At 47.0% G+C, this 21892-nt stretch overlaps 1 protein-coding gene across 20 annotated transcripts in view; it reads left to right on the top strand.

Moving 5' to 3' along the window:
* The window catches only part of MAGI2 (membrane associated guanylate kinase, WW and PDZ domain containing 2), a 1587879-nt gene that overhangs the window by 1518869 nt on the left and 47118 nt on the right, over positions 1-21892 (top strand). For 3 of the 20 annotated variants that reach the window (XM_070071224.2, XM_070071231.2, XM_070071228.2), the window contains one exon: positions 13659-13747. The exons of 16 other annotated variants lie outside the window; for them this stretch is intronic. In XM_070071224.2, coding sequence (XP_069927325.1) covers positions 13659-13747 — 89 coding nt within the window. Of the gene's footprint in view, positions 1-13636; positions 13748-21892 lie in introns of all 20 variants that reach the window. One more of the 20 variants, XM_070071226.2, reaches the window with a different exon arrangement.

Raw genomic sequence — 21892 nt, 5'->3', positions numbered from 1 at the left:
CCAGTTCTCTATTTCTACCTACAAATATGTTTCGCTATCAGCGGATATCTATGCACATACGTCTATTTAAGCCCACGACAGTTATGTGTTCGTGAACTTTTGCTTTTGCTCGCTCAGTTAGAGAATGTTCAAAATAGCAAATGTACAGCCTCTCAGGGCATCTCTGAGTGTGCGGGAGATCCAGCAGCTCCTACGGATGAGAACTTTTGCAATTTGGCTGATACAACTCTGTTCATTTGAGTCCACAGTAACTTATCATCAGTTCGTTCTTAGAATTGCTTGTGTATCAGACTGCCCCAGAGGATTTTGTAACTGGGCCAGGGGACAATGGAAAACACATCTTTAATGTGGGAAGCTTAAAATGTAAGCTTCAATTCGTGCAGTAGTTGCATTTCCTTGGCATTTGGGGAGGATTCCATAAACTCACTCTTAGGTTGCTTTTCTATGTGGAAGGCTTGAAGGAAGGCTTTGAAGTACGTTTTAATTCATAGATTGGCCTTCAGAAATCTTTAAAGTTGTTATTTTCCTTCAGCCTGTGATAGACACCGTAACCTAACATCATCAAAAATATCCGGTTAAGGTTAATGTCTAAAGTGAACCAACACCACAACTCTGGTGTATCACAGACAACTAGGTAGTCATCACATGAAAACCATCAGAACCAGAGCTGGTCTTTGAAAATGGTCTCAGGGAGTGACAAACACAGAGACTAGGGATTGACACTGTGTTGTAGCTGGTAAAGCTGTCCCTAGCAGTACCAGCATCTCATATGGTCGCTGGTTCATGTCCCAGCTGCTCCACTTCCAATCCAGCTCCCTGCTAATGCACCTGGAAAAGCAGCAGAAGATGGCCCAAGTGCTGGGGCCCCTGCCACCCACATAAAAGACTCAAAAGAACCTCCTGGCTCTTGGCTTCAACCTGGCCCAGCCCTGGCTGCTACAGCCATCTGAGAAATGAACCAGCAGATGGAAGATCTCCTCCCCAAATCCCTGCTCTTTTTGTAATTCTGACTTTCAAATAAATAAATAAATTTTTAAATCAACAACAACAACAAGAGTGCTGACACTGTGGTGTTGTAGGCTAAGCCTCTGCCTGTGGTGCCAGCATCCTAAATGGGTGCCAGTTCAAGTCCCAGATGCTCCTCTTCCAATCTAGTTCACTGCTAATAGCCTGAGAAAGCAGTGGAGGATGGCCCAAGTGCTTGGGCCCCTGCACCTGCATGGGAGGCCGGGAAGAAGCTCCTGGCTCCTGGCTTCAGCCTGAACCAGCTCAAGGTGGTTGCAGCCATTTGGGGAGTGAACCAGTGGATAGAAGACCTTTCTCTCTCTCCCTCTCTCTGTCTATAACTCTGCCTCTCACATAAATAAATGAAAATCTTTTAAAAAAAGAAAACAGTAGTGCAGGTAAGATCTGTTCAGTTTAGGGAAATAGTATCTAATTGCTGACATGAATAATGAGGCCTAATCGTTGATCTAGATAAATTGATTTTCACCCCCTCCATCCCACTACCCAAAAAAGTTCCTGAAAAGTACTTTTCCCTTTTAAATTGCGCTTTTTTTGCATATGTTTATCTAAATGACTCCTTATTTAACTGGGCAGATTGGTGTCCTGAGTTCAATTGAAGTCAAAGACCCTTAACTACATGATGTTTCCAGTGTCTTGTGCTCTCCCCAAATCTTTCAGAAAGAGCTAGCAAGCCCTCGCACTGAGCTAGAAAAGCATTCAGGAGTTTCTGTAGGGCTGGCTGTGTGCCCACGGAGCTATTTCATCCCAGGTTCCTGCCCTTAGTGCTTGGATCTAATGAACTACTTTTAAATATTTATATTAGTAATAAGAACAGGCTTAATCCTGCTAAATAGCACTGATATTAATCCCTTTGTAAAGAATCTGAACTCCTGGAATAGAATAATTTTTGCACCTAGAGCATTAACTGGTCCAATAAAATCTAAGTGATCTGGGAAAGTCTACCACTTCTAAAATATTTAAAGGTGTGTTTTACTCTTTGTCAAAACTTGACTATTATTTATACCAAGGAATTTTTAAGGAGCTAATATTGTTCTAGCAGGTTCATCTTTAAAAAGTTAATCTGAGGGCCAGCGCAGTAGCTTAGTGGGCTAAGCCTCTGCCAGCAGCACCGGTATCCCTTATGGGCATTGGTTTATGTCCCAGATGCTCCTCTTCCAATCCAGCTCTCTGCTGTGGCCTGAGAGAGCAGTGGACAGGCCCCTGCACCTGCATGGGAGACCCAGAGAAAGCTTATGGCACCTGGCTTCTGATTGGCCTGGCTCTGGGCATTGTGGCCATTTGGGGACTGAACCAGTGGATGGAAGACCTCTCTCTCTGCCTCTCCCTCTCCCTGTCTGTAACTCTACCTCTCAAATAATTAATTAAAGAAAGTTAATCTGACTAATGGGGGTCCCCTAGGCTTTCCATTCCTTTGTAGAACCAACATTGATTCCATACTCTCAGCATCCACTACTCCAGCTGTTTCTCTAACTGTGAGTAGTTAGCGCAGTACCAACCAACCTGTGCTACAACTCACAGTGTAATGCAAAAACATTAATCCACCTCAAATCATCTTAAAGAAAAAAAGTAAAACAGGGCCAGCACCGTGGTGCACTAGGTTAATCCTCCGCCTGTGGTGCCAGCATCCCATATGGGCACCAGTTCTAGTCCTGGTTGCTCCTCTTCCAGTCCAGCTCTGTGCTGTGGCTTGGGAAAGCAGTGGATGATGGCCCATGTGCTTGGGCCCCTGCACCCACATGGGAGACCAGGAAGAAGCACCTGGCTCCTGGCTTCGGATTGGTGCAGCTCCAGCCATTGCGGCCATTTGGGGAGTGAACTAGCAAATGGAAGACCTCTCTCTCTGTCTGTCTCTCTCTCTCTCTCTCACTGTCTATAACTCTGTCAAATAAATAAATAAAATCTTTTTAAAAAATAAAATAAAAACATATTCTGAACAAGACAGTAATTTGAGAGAGCAATGGCATCATTCTTAACATCAGCCAAAAATACCTGATTAAGATTACATTCTCTTTTTTTTGTTTTGTAAGATTTATTTATTTATTTGAAAGTCAGAGTTTCAGAGAGAAAGGGAGAGACAGAAAGATCTCCCATCTACTGGTTCACTTCCCAGATGGCTACAACAGCCAAGGCTGAGCCAGGCCAAAGCCGGAAGCCAGAAGCTTCATGAAGTCCTCCCACATGGGTGGCAGGGGCCCACACACTTGAGCCATCTTCTGCTTCTTTTTCTAGGCTATTATCAGAGAGCTAGATCAGGAGTGGAGCAGCCAGGATTTGAATTGGCGCCTATATGGGATACCGCCATGCCACAATGCCAATCCCTAAGGTTAAATTCTTAAGTTAACAGAGAGTTGTCTGAATATCGGGACACATTTTTGAGGCACTGATCATCAATATAGCTAACTATGGTAATATTACATAATTTCTTCCAAATGGTAGCATTCAGTCATACTTGCTGATTATGGTAGCACTTGTCAGGCACTCCTGTTCTTAAGCTGGCGCGGATGTTGATGGTAAAATCGCTTCAGGAAAGTCTGAGCTGAAGGATGCCTGGTTGTGCATGCGGAACCAAGGGTAGGGATTAGATCCACATCTCTAAGAATAATTCTATCAAATGATATTTATGGGGGCAGGGAGCAGTTGAAGGGTTCCCAAGACTACTCCCTTAGTCAGAGATTTGCTGGGAGGGGTTCAAGGGCACAGGACATAGCTGTACTCACAGCTGAGATTTAGTAAGCAACGTAGTAAGGATCACAGTGAGTTCATGCAGGGAGAGACTCAGGTGGAAGCTGGCGGCATCCACGTGGAAACTTCCTTATGCTCTCTCTCTCTCTCCCTACCTCTCTCTCTCTCTCCCTACCTCTCTCTCTCTCTCCCTACCTCTCTCTCTCCCTCCCTCTCTCCCTCTCTCTCCCTCTCTCCCTCCCTCTCTCTCTCTCTCCATCTCTCTCTCCCTCTCTCTCTCTCCCCTCTCTCTCCCTCTCTCTCTCTCTCCCTCTCTCTCCCTCTCTCCCTCCCTCTCTCTCTCTCTGCCCCTCCCTCCCTCCCTCCTTAACCATGATGAGTCAGTCACCCAAGTGCACTTTACCTCCAGCAACAAAATGCAGCAACACGTGTGTGTGATCGTGATTGGGGAAATGCGTTAGAAACCCAGTGCCCAAGGGTTTTACTGGAGTCATGCAGGCATCGCCCACCAAAATTTCAGACTCCAAGAAGGAAAGCAGCTCAAACCACAGTATCTTATAAACAGTTCAGGCAGAGTGAGACATCCCTAGCATTTTGTGAAAGGTTTATACTAGTATAGGGGACAATGTGCCAGTCTTGTTCCCAGACATCAGTCAAGAACACACCTTGCAAGCAGGCAGCAGTCCCTGGCCTGCTGGTCAACCCCTCCATGCCCTCAGGAGCAAGCCACAGGGGTGGCCACATTCATGGACTCTATAAATAGCCTCAATATACGAGGGTACTTCAAAAAATTTCATGGAAAATGGAATTAAAACATGAGCTTATCTGATGCAAAAAGAATCTGGAATTTCATATGTAGTTTTTCATAATGTATATTTTCTTTTTAAAAGGTTTAAATGTTTTCATTTTACTTGAAAAGCAGAAAGAGAGGTTTTTCATCTACTGGCTCACTTGCCAAATGCCCACAACAGCGAGGGCTGGGCCAGGCAGAAGCTGGAAACTCCATTTGGGTCTCCCATAAGGGTGGCAGAGACCCAGGTACTTGGGCCATCATTCGTTGCCTCCTAGGTTACACATTAGCAGGAAGCCGGATCGGAAGTGCAGAAGCTGGGTCTTGAACCAGACACTCTGATATGGGATTCGGGCATCCCAAGTAGTGACTCAACTGCTCAGCCAAATGCCTGCCCCCCACAATATGCATTTTCCACGAACTTTTTTTTAAGACACCTCATACAAGGAGTCCCCACAGCTAAGAAACATCCTAATTCCTCCAGTATCCACTAAATAAACTGTGTGATGAAATGGAATATTTTGCCCAAGAAAAGCCAGAGTGTACTTTAGTAGCACTCTCAAGAAGGGATGAGGGCAGCAAAGCAAAAACAGCAGCAACAGGAACAGCAAAGGAAAATGGCACGTTTACCAGTAGATAGAGCTGGGAATAGAATTCACTTGGTCGTAATGGACCCTGATCACAAGAAAACTGGTTTTGCTAACAAATACAAATCTCAGCCGGTGTGTTTCATGTGTTTGCCTTTGAAGATCCCCAACTTGACATAAAATCCATCCTTAAAAGATTGTAGAAAGGGTTTTCAGACTCTACAGGAGACTCACTTCCCTTTTATGGAACTACCCAGGCTTAGCCCATCCCATGGAAGAGGGAACTTTGAAGATGGGGAGAGTAGAGACCAATAGCCCCTCCCAGGGTTGTCACTGACATCCACCAGTCCCACCCTCTGATACCTACAGAATTCAGAGTTCAGAACTGTGCTGAAGCAAGACCCTTATCTGGACTTTTGGATGTGTCAAAGAAAAGCTGATTTCTCAGCCGGCGCCTCCGCTCACTAGGCTAATCCTCTGCCTGCGGTGCCAGCACTCCGGGTTCTAGTCCCGGTTGGGGTGCCAGTTCTGTCCCGGTTGCTCTTCTTCCAGGCCAGCTCTCTGCTGTGGCCCGGGAAGGCAGTGGAGGATGGCCCAGGTCCTTGGGTCCTGCACCCGCATGGAGACCAGGAGAAGCACCTGGCTGCTGGCTTTGGATCGGCACAGTGCGCCAGCCGTAGCGGCCATTTGGGGGGGATGAACCAATGGAAAAAGGAAGACCTTTCTCTCTGTCTCTCTCTCTCTCTCACTGTCTAACTCTGCCTGTCCAAAAAAGAAAGAAAGAAAGAAAAGCTGATTTCTCACTCAGGAAAAATGCAAAACTTTCGCTGTGACAGAGAGATAAGCACAGGTACAATGGAAAAGGCGACAAAAAAAAAATACCACGGGCAATCTGTCAGACCGCTGGCTAAACAAAATCAGCATGGTTGCAGCTGAGCGGAGGAGAGGAATCAGTGCACAGCCAATACGCTCTGCTGGTAATGACCGTGAGACTAATCGTCAGGTGGCACCTCAGCCAATCCACAGGCAGAAATCCACCAGTACGGCCAGAAGTAATGGCCGTGCACAGAGGCTGTGCAGCAGCTGCCCGGGGAGTTGGAAAATGCCAAGAGAAGTTGCTTTTACAGTTATGTCCTTGCAGAACAAGAACGGGAGATAGGCACTTCAAGTCTACGGAAGTCCTCAGGTTCAGAGCGGGTTGATTATAAACTCGGTATTGAGTACAGGCTTCCCCTCCCCTGCCCTGCATTTCAGCAACTGGCAGGAATAAGGAAACCTGGCTCCACCGTCGTGAGAAGAGGAGCAACAAGGGTGTGCATCAAAAGCCATGCCCGCCTCCACTCCGGGTGACCCAAATTAAATCAAGAAAGGTTAAGAGGGAAGGAAGTAGGTTTCGTGGTTGTGAAAACCGCACAGGAATAAATTATACAAATTACTCCCTGCCTTGAAAGAGAGGTGCGCTTCATTAGCATTCAAGGAACACAACATTGATTTATCAACCACACTTGATTTATCAACCGAGCCACAGAGTCAGGGCCAAGGTAAATAGAGGGGCCACAGGATGAAAAGATTCCCAACCCAAAGCAGGTCAGGCAGAACCGGGACATGTGCCTTGGTAATGTTAGCTGTTCAAAGTTGATCGAAATACAGCCAAACTGAAATACACCTTTTCATTCTTGGCTGCTGCTTCTGGCCTTTGATTCTCTTTAAGAAGGAACAGAGTGGGTCTCAATGAGTACAGCTGTGAGTGGAATCCAGTTGTAAGTGGGAGGAGTATCAGTGGCCCCAGGAGGCCAGGCAGGTTAGAAAAATGAAGCAGAATCCTTGCATAAAAACAGCCCTGATGGGGCCAGCACTGTGGCGTAGTGGGCAGCTCCACCTGCAGCACCGGCATCCCATATGGGCGCTGGTTCAAGTCCCAGCTGCTCCTCTTCTGATCCAGCTCTCTGCTATAGCCTGGGAAAGCGGGAGAAGATGGCCCAAGTCCTGGGACCCCTGCACCCGTGTGGGAGACCTGGAAGAAGCTCCTGGCTCCTGGCTTCAGATAGGCCCACCTCCAGCCATTGCAGCCATCTGGGGAGTGAACCAGCAGATGGAAGAGCTGGTTCTCTATCTGTCCCTCTCTCTGTAACTCTATCTCTTAAATAAACAAATAAATAATCTTAAAAAAATAAAAGCAGCCCTGAGACAACCAACACCAAAGGCCTGCAGTGGGAAAGAAGTGGCCAATCAGTGAGTTACTCTTCTGCCTACACGTCCATTTCCAAGATTAATTATATCTTTAATAGGTTTCCACTTGGTTACTGGCCCTTGGTAAATGAAATTGTTTACATTACATAAGTATAATAAAATGGCACTGTATCAGTATCAAAAAGTTTTGTCTGAGCTGAAGAAATGAATAGGAGGAAGAGCTGTTTACTCAGTAAATTCAAGAGACTTACAACTATCCTGTCGGCACCAGATTAAGCAGTACAGCTCTCTCTACTTAGATGGCGATAAGCTGTGTTTGTTTATCCTTCGTAAGAATATGTATTAGCAGGTAAACAGTATAAGCATCCCATACTTGTTTGTAATTATTTTCTCAGCAATTCTTTTCTTCCTGTGATCACGCCAAGATAAACTCCCAGCGATATACCCCTACCAAATATTTCATAGGTGACAGATCTGAGCTTCCTCTCTCTAATTAATTTTATTACTAATTCCTCAACTAAACCAGGATTTAAAGAGCACCTGCTACATGCCAGGCACTTTGCAAGGCCGGAGGGTAGGAGCTAGCCCTGGCCCTCAGTGAGCTGACAACTGCATAATGAGAACTGCAGCCACAGTTTCTAACAGAGTGGTGACTGATGAAAATGTCTCAAAGGATCTGCTCTCATGAAAAAATTAAAATGGGTTCTGTTAATTATTCATGGAATTTAATAAGGTCTTCAAGAGCATTAAGGATCCTTGAAGAGCTCTTGGCTTCTTCAGTTTGCTAAGCATTTCCTTGGTGATGTTTATACCAATGATTTGTCCTTTTTCTGAAAAAAAAAAAAAAAAGGACTTGCGGTGGATGGGTAAATCTCTAAGTATTCTAAACTCCAACTTTGTGAGCCAGTGGCCATCAGCCGAGTCTGGAGGCTTGATGCATATCCCCTGTGTTCTGGGCTGTCGGGGGCGTGCTGATGAGCCACATTGGTAAAAAGACAAAGGCAGAGTCATCATTGCCTTAACCTCTTCTTCAGAGGCCATGTTTGTGAGCGCTTTAAGTGGCTCTGTAGCCTTTGCACTAATTCACTTGCATTTTGTTTTATTTATTTATTTACTTGAAAGTCAGAGTTACACAGAGAGGAGAGGCAGAGAGAGAGAGAGATCTTCCATCCGCTGGTTCACTCCCCAACTGGCTGCAACAGCCAGAGCTGCGCCTATCTGATGCCAGGAGCCAGGAGCCTCCTCTGGGTCTCCCACATGGGTGCAGGGGCCCAAGCACTTGGGCCATCTTCTCCTGCTTTCCCAGGTCATAGCAGAGAGCTAGATCAGAGTGGAGCAGCCGGGACTAGAACCAGTGCCCATATGGGATGCCAGTACTGCAGGCGGCAGCTTTACCCGTTATGCCACAGCTTCAGCCCCTCACTTGCATTTGTTATAGACCAAAAGGTGGCTTACTTCAACAATAAATTCTCAAATTTAATTTCAGCTTCTGACACTCATGGTTGAGCATATCTTCCTTCTCCATGAACGATTTCCACAAATCACTCAGAACACCTTCCTCTGTGGAAGAGGCCCTGTTAAAGCACCCAGGGAAGGGACAGGCTCTCCGGCGGAACCTGTGACCCTGGCCTGTGCCACACAGAAAGCAGTGTTCTTCCCAGCTGCAAGGCACAGCACCACTCTCGGCACGATTTAGGCAACTCCAAGAAATTCTCTAACCATAAAACGTGCAATAAACCCTGATTTCAAGAGGCCAGAGATAGAGGCTTCCTTAAAGAACACACAACTCTGAAATCTGCCACCCAGATTCTCAACTAAAGCCTCATTTATTATTTTTAATGTTTTTAAGATGAGGCTGAAATGTCATTTCTCTCAGTCACTTTATTGAGAACCATGGGCTATAATATTTCTTTTTACATACTCTTTATGCCCTTTTTTCTTTAAGGACCCGCACACACATACCTGTAAGTCCTCACTTGTTAGGTATTTAAGACTCTGATACAACTTATTAGACCCCAAAGAAATCTAACAAGAGGAATCCATTTAACTCGGGTTTTTTCTAAGATTTATTTAGTTAGTTGGAAGAAAGAATAACAGAAAAAGAGGAAGAGAGAGAGAAAGAGAGACAGAGAGATCTTTCACCTGCTAGTTCACTTCCCAAATGGCTACAAGAGCCGGTTTAGGCCAGGCAGAAGCAGAGAGCCTGGAACACCATCCAGATTTCCCTCATGGGTGGCAAGGGCCCAAGCACTTAGGCTATCTTCTGCTCCCTTCCCAGGTGCATTAACAGGGAACTGGATCAGGAGCAGAGTAGCTGGGACTCAAATTGCTGCTCTGATATGGGATGTCAGAATCTCAAGTGGCAGCTTAACCCACTGCACCACCACACCAGCCTTCATTTAGCTCTTGAGGTCCAGGCTCCCTCAATTCCCTAACACTGAAGCTGTGGGAGGAGGTGAGCAAATTAAAAGGTGTCTTTCTCAAACCCCTGAAGAAGACTGCCTATTTGCATCTTGGAAAAACCTAAAGCTCCCAGTTCCTCCTGTAAGCCATGCTGGACAGTGCTGTTTTGGGATCTAAGAGGAACATTCCCTTCCTTGCCCCAACATCAAGCTGAGCTGCCCCCGAGACGGCTTCTTTCCAGAAAAGTCCAGGAGAAAAGGTAGTGTTATTAGTGGAAGCGCTACTGAATACTACGAGAACATTTGGAGGGAACTCAAAGCAGTCACAAATCCAAGGGAAGTTTTTCTTACATGGTAGAGCTGTGGGCGTAGCTCCCAGAAATCAAAGATAAAGGGACAGGATCAACCACGGAGGCCCAGAAAATCCTATGATGTAGAAGTCTATAAAAGGAGTCTCAATTCTCTCTCTCTCTCTCTCTCTCTTTGTCTCTCTCTCTCATGCGCGTGCACACACAGTCTTAGGGCAATGATTCAGCCTTTTAAATACACTGTTGCCTGTGCTCCCCCACTCTCTGAATACCTTCTGGGGGCTGAACTGATTCCAAGACTCCATATTTTTAAAAAATATTTATTTTTATATATTTGAAAGGCAGAGTTACAAAGAGAGAGTAGAGAGGAGAGAGGGAGAGAGAGAGAGAGATCGAGAGATCTTCCATACAGTGGTTCAACCCCAAAATGGCTGCAACAGTTGAGTCTGAGCCATGTCAAAGCCAGGAGCCAGGAACTTCATCCAGGTCTCCTGTGAGGGTGCAGGGGCTCAAGCACCTGGACCATCTTCTGCTGCTTTTCCCAGGCCATTAAGCAGGGAGCTGAATTGGAAGTGGATCAGCTGGGACTCTAACTGGTACCCATATGAGATGCTGGTGTCATAGGCAGAGGCTTTACCCCCTATGCCACAGCACTGGTACCAGAACTCATTATCTTAAAACATGGGGCCAGGGTTGTGGCACAGTGGGTTAAGCCACCACCTGCTACACTGTCATCTCATATGAGCATGCACTTGAGTCCCAGCTGCTCCTCTCCCAATTCAGCTGCCCGCTAATGCACCTGGGAAGACAGCAGAAAATAACCCAAGTGCTTAGGCCCCTGCAACACACATGGGAGACCCAGATGGAGTTCCAGGCTCCTGGCTTCGGCCTGGCCCAGCCCTGACCACGGCAGCCAATTGGGTAGTGAACCAGCAGGTGAAAGATCTCTCTCTCTCTCTCTCTGTCCTCCCTACCCCATAACTCTGCCTTTCAAATAAATAAATAACTCTTTTATATATATGACAAATGATTGCGTAGGTCCAGCCAACTGCCATCACCAGCAAACATCACCTCTCCAAGGCGTCTCTTCACAGGGACCCGTGCCTACTGCCCTCTCCTAGCTTTCCCCCATTAACCAACTCACAAGCTTCACGTTTTCAACTCTAGTGTTCTAAAACCCTCAATCCCAGAAGAAGAATAGATAGGCTGTTTTTAAAGACTTTGTCTTTTATTTTAAAAGATCCATTTATTTATTTATTTGACAAGCAATGTAAGAGAGAGAGAGAGAGAGAAAGAGAGAGAGAAAAATCTTCCATCTGCTTGTTCTCTCCCCAAATAGACACCACAGCCAGGGCTAGTCCTACCACATTACTCAAAGCAATGAGGGTTGCCTCCACGTTCTGTTCTAATAAAGACCCCCTGATGTTTCTCTTTAACTGAACTCCCTCAGTCAAGACCAAAGGTAAAATCAGAAGGCCCGACTCCAGGCTTCAAGTATAAGAGGGGGTCTTCAAAAATTTTGTGGAAAACACGTATTAGGAAAAAGACCTATCCATGGAAATCAAAATGTTCTTGAACCAAAATAAAATTTTTTCATTTCCCTTTTTAAAAAAATTATTTTAGTTATTTGAAAGGCAGAACGATAGAAACAGAGGGAGAGATGGGGGTGAGGGGTGGGGCGTAGGGGGATATCTTCCATCTGCTTGCTGGTTTACTCCACAAATGGCCACAGTGGCCAAGGCTGGGCCAGGCTGAAGCCTAGAGCTAGGAACTCCATCCTGGTCTCTCACAGGGGTGACAGGGGCCCCAGTACTTGAGCCATCATCCACTGCCTCCTCAGGTGCATTGGAAGGAGCAGGACGGGAACGAGCTCTCCAGTATGGGATGGTGGCATTTGGGCAGCAGCTTAACCCACTGTGCCAGGACACTGGTCTCTTCCAAGAATGTTTGAGGTATCCTCGTGTACTCTAACTGTAGCAAAATCCATGACCTTTGAGAATCACACATTCTTCAATGTGCTGCTTGAATTCAGGATTTTTTTAATGAAACATCAAGCATATACTTAGCCTAGACTAGACAGCTGTTAACAATAATGCAGCTCAGACATGTGCTTCCAGAAAAACCTGCTTCCACACTTCTGTGGACGTGTCTCTGCTCTTTCCAGCCTGCTCTCAACAGCCAGCCATCGGGCCTCCTCAGGACCCTGAGTTTTAGGGCTGGGCACCCCACGCTTATAATGTGTGCATTAAGAACGCCTGGCACAGTCAGCAACTCTCATTTCTCATTTTTCACAGCCGCTTCTACTCCAGCCTTCACAGCCATTTATGCCACTGTGTTCTGGGCCCTTGTATTTGACCTTCTGGGCATGAGGTTTCCCAGCACGCGTACCTTTCAAACCAGCTAAAGGCCATGTTTAAAACCACAGGAGAGCCATCTCTGTGTGATGCTAAAACAGCTTGATCATCTTTGCACAGAGTCACTTGAATCTTGGCAAGGCTAAGTGGTAAACTCAATTAATAAATCCTGGAATTTAATTTCCACTTCTGGCATTCACTGTTAAGCATTCGCTGCCTTGAACCCCCAAGGTGTTAGGTGTCCCCAGGAAGCCTCCCTCCCTTCAGATGCACTCCATGCCATGGAAAACAGCCCACATGGCAGAATCAGTGGTCCACACGGAGTGCTTGTGAAGTCCATTGAAGCCACACGGATGTGGTGCCACATGTGGAACCCAGGGGTCGCGTGTGTGGAGAGGATCAGCAGTGGACATGGGCAAAGTGGACACACCCTCAGAGGGTCCGAGCTGCAAGGACTGAGTTCTCCTGATCACCTGACCCCCATGGCAAGTGCGCCCCCTTCGCTCGCCCCGTGTGGAGCTGAGTGAACACAGTGGCAGGGCGTTCATGGCAGGGAGCGACCTTGGGCTCTCCCTGGAGCCTTCTCTGGGCGATCATTGACCTTAACAACCCCCAGTGTCCAGTGTATGTGAAGAACTGCAGTCCTCGGCCTGAGCTAGACACAGGCCAAGACAATCACTGTGAGGCTGTCTTCAAAGCACAGACCACAGCGGGAGAGGCCAGCTGAGCGCATCAGGCCAGACATTGCTGCATTTTTCCCCCACAGAAAGCAATTACATCCAGCTAGTCAACTGTGAACTTTGAATATAAATAAGCAAATGTTGGATGTGAGGGAACTCTAAGAACTATATGAGATTATGAGTGACAACATAAATATAAACGCAGTAGGGACACCATGTCTTTATATTTTGAATATTTTCAAATTCAAGAATGATTACTGTGACGGATTCTCAAATGACAGCTGGTATCATTGCAACATCCCATTATTATGAGAAAATTCTACGAGAATTCAGTTGTCACCATTTCAAGTTGTGCTAGCATTTGCACCTCCTTAAAAGCACCTCAGGATGCCCTCACTATTTTAAGAAAACAAATATACTTTGTTGATACACATATAGCCCAGTCTTTCACTAATTTCACTGGCTGCATGCGTGATGGGGGTAGCTTTATTAAAGTCTTTATCTTACTATCTAGATGATTTTTATTTGACTGCTCTAAACGTACTAAGCAATCTCGATGCTAACAGTAATAATATGTCTTTGCCACTGGTTCTGTTAATTCTAATGATTGGTCCTAGGCTGTTCCTCCCCTTCCTTTAGGAATGGTACCTTCCAGTCTCTCCATGTGCATGAAAAGTGACAAGCATGGGTCCCCATATTTCTACTTATTGGGCCACCCTAAAGACACGGTTTGTAAAATCTGCATGAATATTATCTTTCTCTAATGAGCCTTGGTTTTGCATATATTTTTAACTGGTGTATAATGCTCTCTTTCATAGTAGCTTGTCTAATTACTGCTACAGTTCTGGAAAATGTTTGTAGCTGAGACCTTGTGTGTGACAAGGCTGGGATGAATGGGTTCTCAAACATTTGCGATGAGCCGCATTGTAGAGAGGCGGGCCCAGAAGGGCCCCAGCAGGAAGGCAGGCCGTGGGAGGACGAAAGAGGCAGCAGGTGCTGAATTCAGCCCCACACGCCCCACCAGGCCTCCAGTGCAAATGATTACATCCCAGTGCGGGCAGCTGCAGCCTACGCCACCTGTTCTGTGTCCGTGAGATGCCCACGGTCACCAGACACTTTAGTACTAGGAGCTCTGACCTCTGCCTGCTGTGTACCAGTTAGCCCTTCCACACTGGATCTCCTCACTTCCTTCCTCTGCACTCAGTGATGCACCAAGTTTAAAGGGAAAACGATTTTTTTAAGAGCCCATCTGTGGCTACTTTTTGAAAGCAATCAAACTCTACAACCGTGTAGCAGTCACTGGTATTTCAAAATGGTCAACCCAGGTGTTGGCTACGTTTTAACCTAATGCTTGGGGAAAAGTCTTAAGGAAAGAAAAAACTACCCAATACACAAATAAAGCAGGATATAGAAGATATGACAGCCTTGCAGCTGTGGCCCAAGCAACTGCTTTGCCACAGGAATTCGTCCCTTGAGCAGCCCCATTTCCACTTCACATCCTACAGTGGTGTGTGGCAGCTGCCACAGTGGGATTGGATGGGGATTTTAAAACGTCAGTCTGTTTCCTTCATAGAAGCCAAAACTCATGCCCTGTCTCCAGTCATTCACATGAGCATGAATCAAACCGACACATTTCTCAGTTCTGGTTTGATTCTACTGCATCCACACTGTCGTGGCCACAGTAAGCTATTTCCACCAAATCCTTTAAGCCAGCTCTCTGCATTTTTTTTTTTCTGAAACATACTCTCCAACACTTGATGACCCCGCTAATTATCATCCAGGACTGATCGAAATGTAACATAAAAGCCAGTGTTACCCACTAAGTGCGTTCTGGAATCTGCCTACTACTAAGCATTTCCTTATCAAATAGTTTTATGCCAATAGAAATATCTGTGCACACCCCATCACTATCACCATCTTCATTCCTTGAGCCTGTCTAGAAAAACACATTGTGAATATCCCGTCTGTCTAACATGTCCATCTCTCAAGAGCTTATTGATCAGGGGAAACTGCAATGTGCTAGAAAAGCTTTAAAGCCATGGAGTAATTATTGGGGAAATTCAGTCCAGTGATCGTAGCTTCAAGAGGCACAGATTCCTGTGTCTGACAAAAGAAAGGTCTGTGCGGGCCATGCGATTCACTTACCTTGTCTGCGATCCATGGGATGAAGAAGGCCGAATCAATACACTGGAGTCACTGACTTCAAAAGAGAGTTTCCGTTCAGTTCTACAAATGTGCAGGGCGCCTCTGGTGACCCCAGGCACCTTGCTCAGCGCTGGGGATGCAAAGATCAGGAAGAGATGCGGCTCTGGCGCACGCACTCTCCAGCTGGGAGGAGAAATGGGGGAAACTGAGTCCTGGAGCAAATGGGCATGGTATTGACAAGAGGTGACTTTCAAGTGAGGAGGGAAAAATACCTGCATTTGGGTATATACCTTGTAGATTTAAGATGGTCTGATTGGAAGAGGAAGGAAGGAAAGGAAGGAAGTTAAAACGTTACTGCCGAAGTTGAGACAAACAATGCTGGGGTGAGAATTAAGTCAGAATTTCCACTTGGAAACAGCTCAGACATCGCATTGGCGGAAGCAGCAGAACTTGGTGGATAATGGATGTGAAGGAAAGGCGCAAGGAGCAGGATTACAGCCCAGGGCTGGGTGGGAGATGAGGCGGGAAGCCAGCAGGAAACACAGGGGAAGAAGCAAGTTCAGGACGCAGGCCAATGCGATTAGTTTAGGACTTGTTGAGTTCCCGATGCCTGAAGGGCACGTGAGTGAGGCAGCCCAGGGGCAGGGCATCTGGGTGAGGCTTTAAGAGCTGCAGGATTTGGGGAGTCCTGGAGAGGCCAGAGGAAGCCATGAGTGGGAATGAGCACTCTCAGGCAGACCGCACCATGTACAGGGAGACACAGCCACACTTGAATGACCGGTGGGAGCGGTAGGTGAAGAAGATCAGAGGAGTGCAGTCCAAGGGGCAGCAGGAGGGGAATCAAAAGAGAACAGCGACATGGAAGCCAGAGAGAGGGAGGAAGGGGAGAGTCTCACATTGTCTAGGATTGTCTACGCTGAGGTGGGCTGGGGAGGAGGTAGGAAAAGAGAGGCAGTGGGAGGGCCACAGATTAGAGCCACACTCTCCTGCCTGGGTTAGCACAGGACCAGGCTCACGCACTCCAGCAACCGTAGCAGTGCTGAGGATGGGGTGGGAAATGACCTACACCCGCTACTCCATGGGCTTCATGGAGCCCTGCACCATGTGCTGCCCCATGTTCTGGGCTGTGCTGACAGCCACCCAGCATGAGTGTCCACTGCAGATAACAGGAGCCCCTACTTAACCCCAGTCATAGGGCCAGGCCTTACTTTTCCTGGTTTCTTTCAGAGGACAGAGGTGGACAGAGTGCTGTGATGCCTAAGTGACCATTTCTACCCTACGGGAACTCTCTATGTAAGCAGTGTGTAAGGAAAACAGGGTGTTCATTGTTATAAAATACTCTTCAGTCACATCTTGATGGGGATCATGTATGGTATTACTTTTCTGACTTGATGTACAAGGTATTCTGAAAACAAAGATCCTCTCAATTTCTCTGTCTTGTGACACATCACATTTGGAAACCTGGAATCCATTAAGATTCCCCAAGGACAGTGCCCCCTCAGAGGTCACCATCTCTCCATGGTAACAAAAGCCAATGGCTGGTTCTGTCCTTCATCTCCTTGGGAGCCCTGTAGCAGTGAACGCTACTGGTGAGCGTATTGCTGGAGTTTTTTGTGCCTCTCTGACTGCTCCTCCGGGTCTCCAACTCTCTTCCCATCCGTGACTCCCCTCCGTCAACCTCTCCTTCCGGATCTCATCTGCTCTGCTGGGCCCACCAGTCACCGCTGTGAAAATGACGCTGGTGTCTGTTTGTCATCTCTGTCTTCATCTCACAGCATCACCCCAAGACTTCTTCCAACAGCCTTCTACACGGATAGCCCACATTTGTGGATTCAAAATGAATTTCTCTCTTTTCCTTTTCAAATGCTCCGCCTCTTAAATCAGCCATTAATTAAGGGGCCATTAACGCTCCCAGTCGCTCAGCTCAAAGCCTGCCTGACTGGCTTCCTCACTCCTACGTGACTGACACAAGCAATTCCCAAGCTTGAGTACTGCTTCTCTCGTTTCTCACACCAGCCCTCTCCTCCATTCCTGTTGTCGTTCCATCCAAATGAGGCCCACTCCTGTAGATTAAATAACCTTCCGCCTGTCTTCCCTCCTCCTATGGCCAATCTTCCAGCCCCATCCTGCTACTCCATTTTCTCTCTTATCGCCCCTGGTATCCTCTGACATCTACACTGGAACACCTGTCATCCTAGAGTCCCACCTTCATGGTTAGGTACGTGCTGATCATTTGGCTTGGGCAACCCTTTCCCCAGATTTTGTCTTCCCTGGAGACCTAAACCAGAAACTGCCTCCTCTACAAATCCTTCCCCAAGTCTGTCAATCAGAAATAATCTCTCAGTCTTCTAAAATCTCACAGCCCTCTATAAAGCTCTCCTGTTCTCTCTTACTCTCTGTTTTGTAGCACAGTGAATCATGTCTGCATATTTGCTTCCTTTTCTGGAATCCAAACTCCTTGAGCCAGGGAATTTTTTTAAAGATTTATTTATTTATTTATTTGAAAGTCAGAGTTACACCGAAAGAGGAGAGGCATAGAGAGAGAGAGAAAGCAAGAGAGAGGTCTTCCATCCGCTGGTTCACTCCCCAGGTGGCCGCAACGGCCGGAGCTGCACCAATCCGAAGCCAGAAACCAGGAGCTTCCTCCGGGTCTCCCACATGGGTGCAGGGGCCGAAGGACTTGAGTCATCTTCTACTATTTTCCCAGGCCATAGCAGAGAGCTGGATCAGACGTGTAACAGCCAGGTCTCGAACCAGCACCCATATGGGATGCCAGCGCTTCAGGCCAGGACGTTAACCCACTTCGCCACAGCACCCGCCCCGAGCCAGGGAATTTATAATACTCATCTTGATATGAAACGCCCTCGCTGGCTACTTCAAGCTCTGCACCCCCTCCCTGCTGCCTTGTGACAGGTGAGCAGTGACGCAGAGCCAGCTTTCTCTCATAATCCCAACCTTCAGGTGCACACAACCATTGCAATACGACCATCTGCGGTTGCTTTCACACACAAGGTTTTCCTGGTGACAGCTTCGAAACAATGAAATGTGCATCTTTGTGTCATTCATTATGGACATTCACTAACCCAGAGAAAGCAAGTTGCAAGAATTCTGAAAAGCTTTTTACATTCTAGGTAATTCTTCCCTTTTTCCCCCTTATAAGATGCCAGAGAGGAGAAATTTATTTTGTCTGAGTGAAATATGTCTGTCCAGGTGTCCTTTTCCTAATAGAATCATCAAGAGCTTGTTAAACAATCAATGTCTTTGGCTTGTTTTTAAAGTGAAGTATCAGGCAATGCCCAGGCCAAAAATCAAAAAATAAACTAACTAACTAACAACAACAACAAAAAAAAAAAAACCCTCACTACATCCTCCTCATGTAAGTGTATGTAAATGACTGCCTTTTCGTCATCAAATACAGTGAAACTGTGTCTTCGTCTCTACGTCCAAAGCACTTTAAGGTTCCTTAAAGCTCTAGCTAGAAATCCCAATGATGCAATGAATGTTAAAAGACACAAAGAAGCTCAATTAATTAATTAATTAATTTTAAAGAGTTGCAGTGAAAGAGGGAGAGACAGACAGGTCTTCCATCTGCTGGTTCACTCCCCAGATGGCCACAATAATCCGGGCTGGGCCAGGCAGAAGCCAGGAGCATCTTCTGGGTCTCTCACGTGGGTGCAGGGGCCCAGGCACTTGGAGCATCTTGTGCTGCTTGACTGTCAGCAGGAGCTGGGTCAGAAGTGGAGCAGAAGGGATACCAACCAGCACCCATACGCTGGTTGCTAGCTTCGCAGGCAGTGGCTTTGCCCACTGGACCACAACGCTCGCCCCAGAACAGGGCTATTAAAGAAAGAATTTCTACCTCTCCAGTCTTGAGCAACCTGGGATAAAAAAAAAAAAAAAAAGCAGAGAAGCCCACCTAATTGCAGCATCTATATATACTAAACTGCTCATGGTTTTAAAACAACTCTATAAAGTGACACCTTCCAAGAAAGAACTGTCCAGTCTAACTGGTAGACCTGGTGTCCTCCACTTAAGACAATAAAGCAGAAAATAAGCCCAATTCGTCAAAGAAAAAGTGGTGTTGGATCTGCCTAGTTCTGGGGTGGTTCTCGCAGATCTGCAAGTGTGCTGGAAAAACCCACACGCTAGAACGGAGCCTCTGCTTCCTCCCCCGCCCCGCCAGCGGAAGTGCGGCTTGGACGGCGGAACAGAATGCCGCAAAACCCGGTCAGCCACTCTCACCTCTGCCTCCCTATCAAGGACTAACCAGTTTCCAGACGGCATCACTTTCTTATGACCAGAGATGCCTGCAACAGAGGTTCTTGTCCACCTGTAAGGAAAAAGAATTTCAGACCCAAAACAAAGACCAGCAGTAAGCAAGCTGGCGAAGTGTAGTGGAGAGCGGGCCAGCAGACGAGCCGGGTGGGCAACTCGGCTAGGAGCTGAGCGCCCTGTCTGCATGTGGACTGGGGTCTGTATGGATGTGGGGACCACTGCTTCCTACCAAGTTTCCTTCCCCTTCCCTCTTTTGGGATATTGCCCAATGAAGGACATTCCACGTGAAACTCCTCCTTGGGCTTTATCTTAGTAGTATCAGAGCAAACAGCTCTTCTGGCACCGGACCAGGAAGCTTGTCCTGGGTTGCTATCCCCAGCCTCCTGCACCCCGCCCACACACACACACAAGGTATTGGACACGGGCCGGACTTTTGATGTACAAACCCTGGGCTGCTCCCAAAGCATGCTTCTAAGGCTGCTATGTTCCTTCCTATACTACTTGTTTTTGTCCCTCCGGCTCCTCTCACACACACAGGCTGATGTCTACCTTCCTACCTAACATTCTCTTTTAGCCTCTGGTCCCTCCTCCTCCATGTGATCTTCCCTCAATCTCCCCACTCCAGGAAATGGGGAAAACAGTCTCCTGCTGGTTCCAGAGACAGCAGAGGAGAAAATACAAGGAAGCATTTGCTACATTCCCTGAACTCCCTCAGAGAAAGCCTGCAGAGGCCTGCCTTAGCCTCACTGGTGGGCCCCCAGATATACACATCCGCCCATGGCAGAACACAGATGCCGGTCCTCACCCCCTTGGGGTGGGTCTGACAAGAAAAGGGAGCCCCTGTACCCTGGGACAATTCAAGGCCCTCTGTATTGGAGGGGTCCCTTCATCCCTACCCTGATGGAGCTGTTTGAAAGGTTAAGGCTCGTGGCTGGCGCTATGGTGTAGTGAGTTAAGCTGACACCTGCAACACCATCATCCCATATGGGCGTGGGTTCAAGACCCGGTTGCTCCACTTCTGATCCAGCTCCCTGCTAGTACACCTGGGAATGCAGCAGAGGATGGCCCAGGTACTTGGTCCCCTTCACCCATGTGGGATACAGAGAGGAAGCTCCAGGCTCCTGGCTTCGGATGGGCCCAGCTCTGTTCATTTGGGGAATGAGCCAGTGGATGGAAGATTCTCTCTCTCTCTCTCTCTCTCTCTCTCTCTCTCTTTCTCTCTCTCTCTAACTCTTTCAAATAAAATGAATAAATCTTTAAAAGAAAGAAAGGCTAAGGCTCTGAAACACACACCTAGGACAGAAGTGAAAAAAAAAAAGGCACATTTTAAACCTAAGTCTTAAAAACGTTCCTGCTTCCTGCTCTCATTCTGCAGCTACGTTAGTTCTCAGGTCATGCCCTGTTGGGCTCGCCTTTGAGATAACTTCCCACTGACTTTGACAAAATACTATGTATATGATATCTCAGCAGCAGAAATAATCAAGAGGGAAAAGAACTCTTGCTCTCTACTTACAATGTAACCACTTTATTTTGAAGCCTGCTATTTTCATCTTCAGCATGTTCAGACCACTTTTCTATTGACTTAAATTTTCTTCCATGTGTCACTTTCGATAACTGCTTAGTAGCACTTTGTTGTATACATTAATCACGTGGTAAGTCTCCTATTGGACTGTTTCCCTTTCATTTTGATTGTCTCCTCCCCTGATTTCTCCACTATTTGGAAAATTCTCAGCGCGAAATCCTTGTAGCCACGTCTTCCCACACACACTTGCTGTTTCCTTAAGATTAACTTCCAGGAGCGAAACCTCTGGGTGAAACGCAGGCGTGGATGAAGTCAGCGCTCTCGTGTCCTCGTTGTCATACTCACCCAGCTTTAGCAGCCACTCACGGGTAATAAAACAAGATTTTTATGAGAGTGTCTTTTCCAATAGCCAGGCATTTATGAGCTCTGGCAGAGGCCGTGGGATTTCATAAAACATGCCTGGAGCCGACAGGAAGCCCTGGGCCAGGCTGCCAGGCAAAAGCCTCACCGCCTCGCCTCCCCTGCTGGAGGCCCTGGCGCCTGATTTACAACACAGTGATACGGGGACATGACAGGTCCTCCAACCTGCCCTCACGCTCTGACACAACAGGACTCTCTTCAAAACTGAGAAAGAGAACAGGGGCCAATAATCGCATCATATTTTTGTGTACTTAGTTTTCTTTTGGTTGCTCCTTGCATTTTTCCTTCGTTTGCTTTTAAACAGCACTCAGGATATGTTTCAGAGGGACAGAGGACTGTGGATAAATCTCGTAACACACTTCCTCGACAATTAAAAAAAAAATAGGCCTTCTCCAGGCCCTGAAAACAGGCCTGCATGCGTGGATGGCATTGCTTTGAAGAACAATTGGGAGCCCGCGCCACGGCTCACTAGGCTAATCCTCCGCCTAGCGGCGCCAGCACACCAGGTTCT

This window comes from Oryctolagus cuniculus, chromosome 3 (genome assembly GCF_051225735.1).
Source record: "Oryctolagus cuniculus isolate XC-2025 breed Fujian yellow rabbit chromosome 3, ASM5122573v1, whole genome shotgun sequence".
NCBI lineage: Eukaryota > Metazoa > Chordata > Mammalia > Lagomorpha > Leporidae > Oryctolagus > Oryctolagus cuniculus.
Note: the sequence above shows the minus strand (reverse complement) of the source record. Positions and strands in the feature narration are given on the sequence as shown.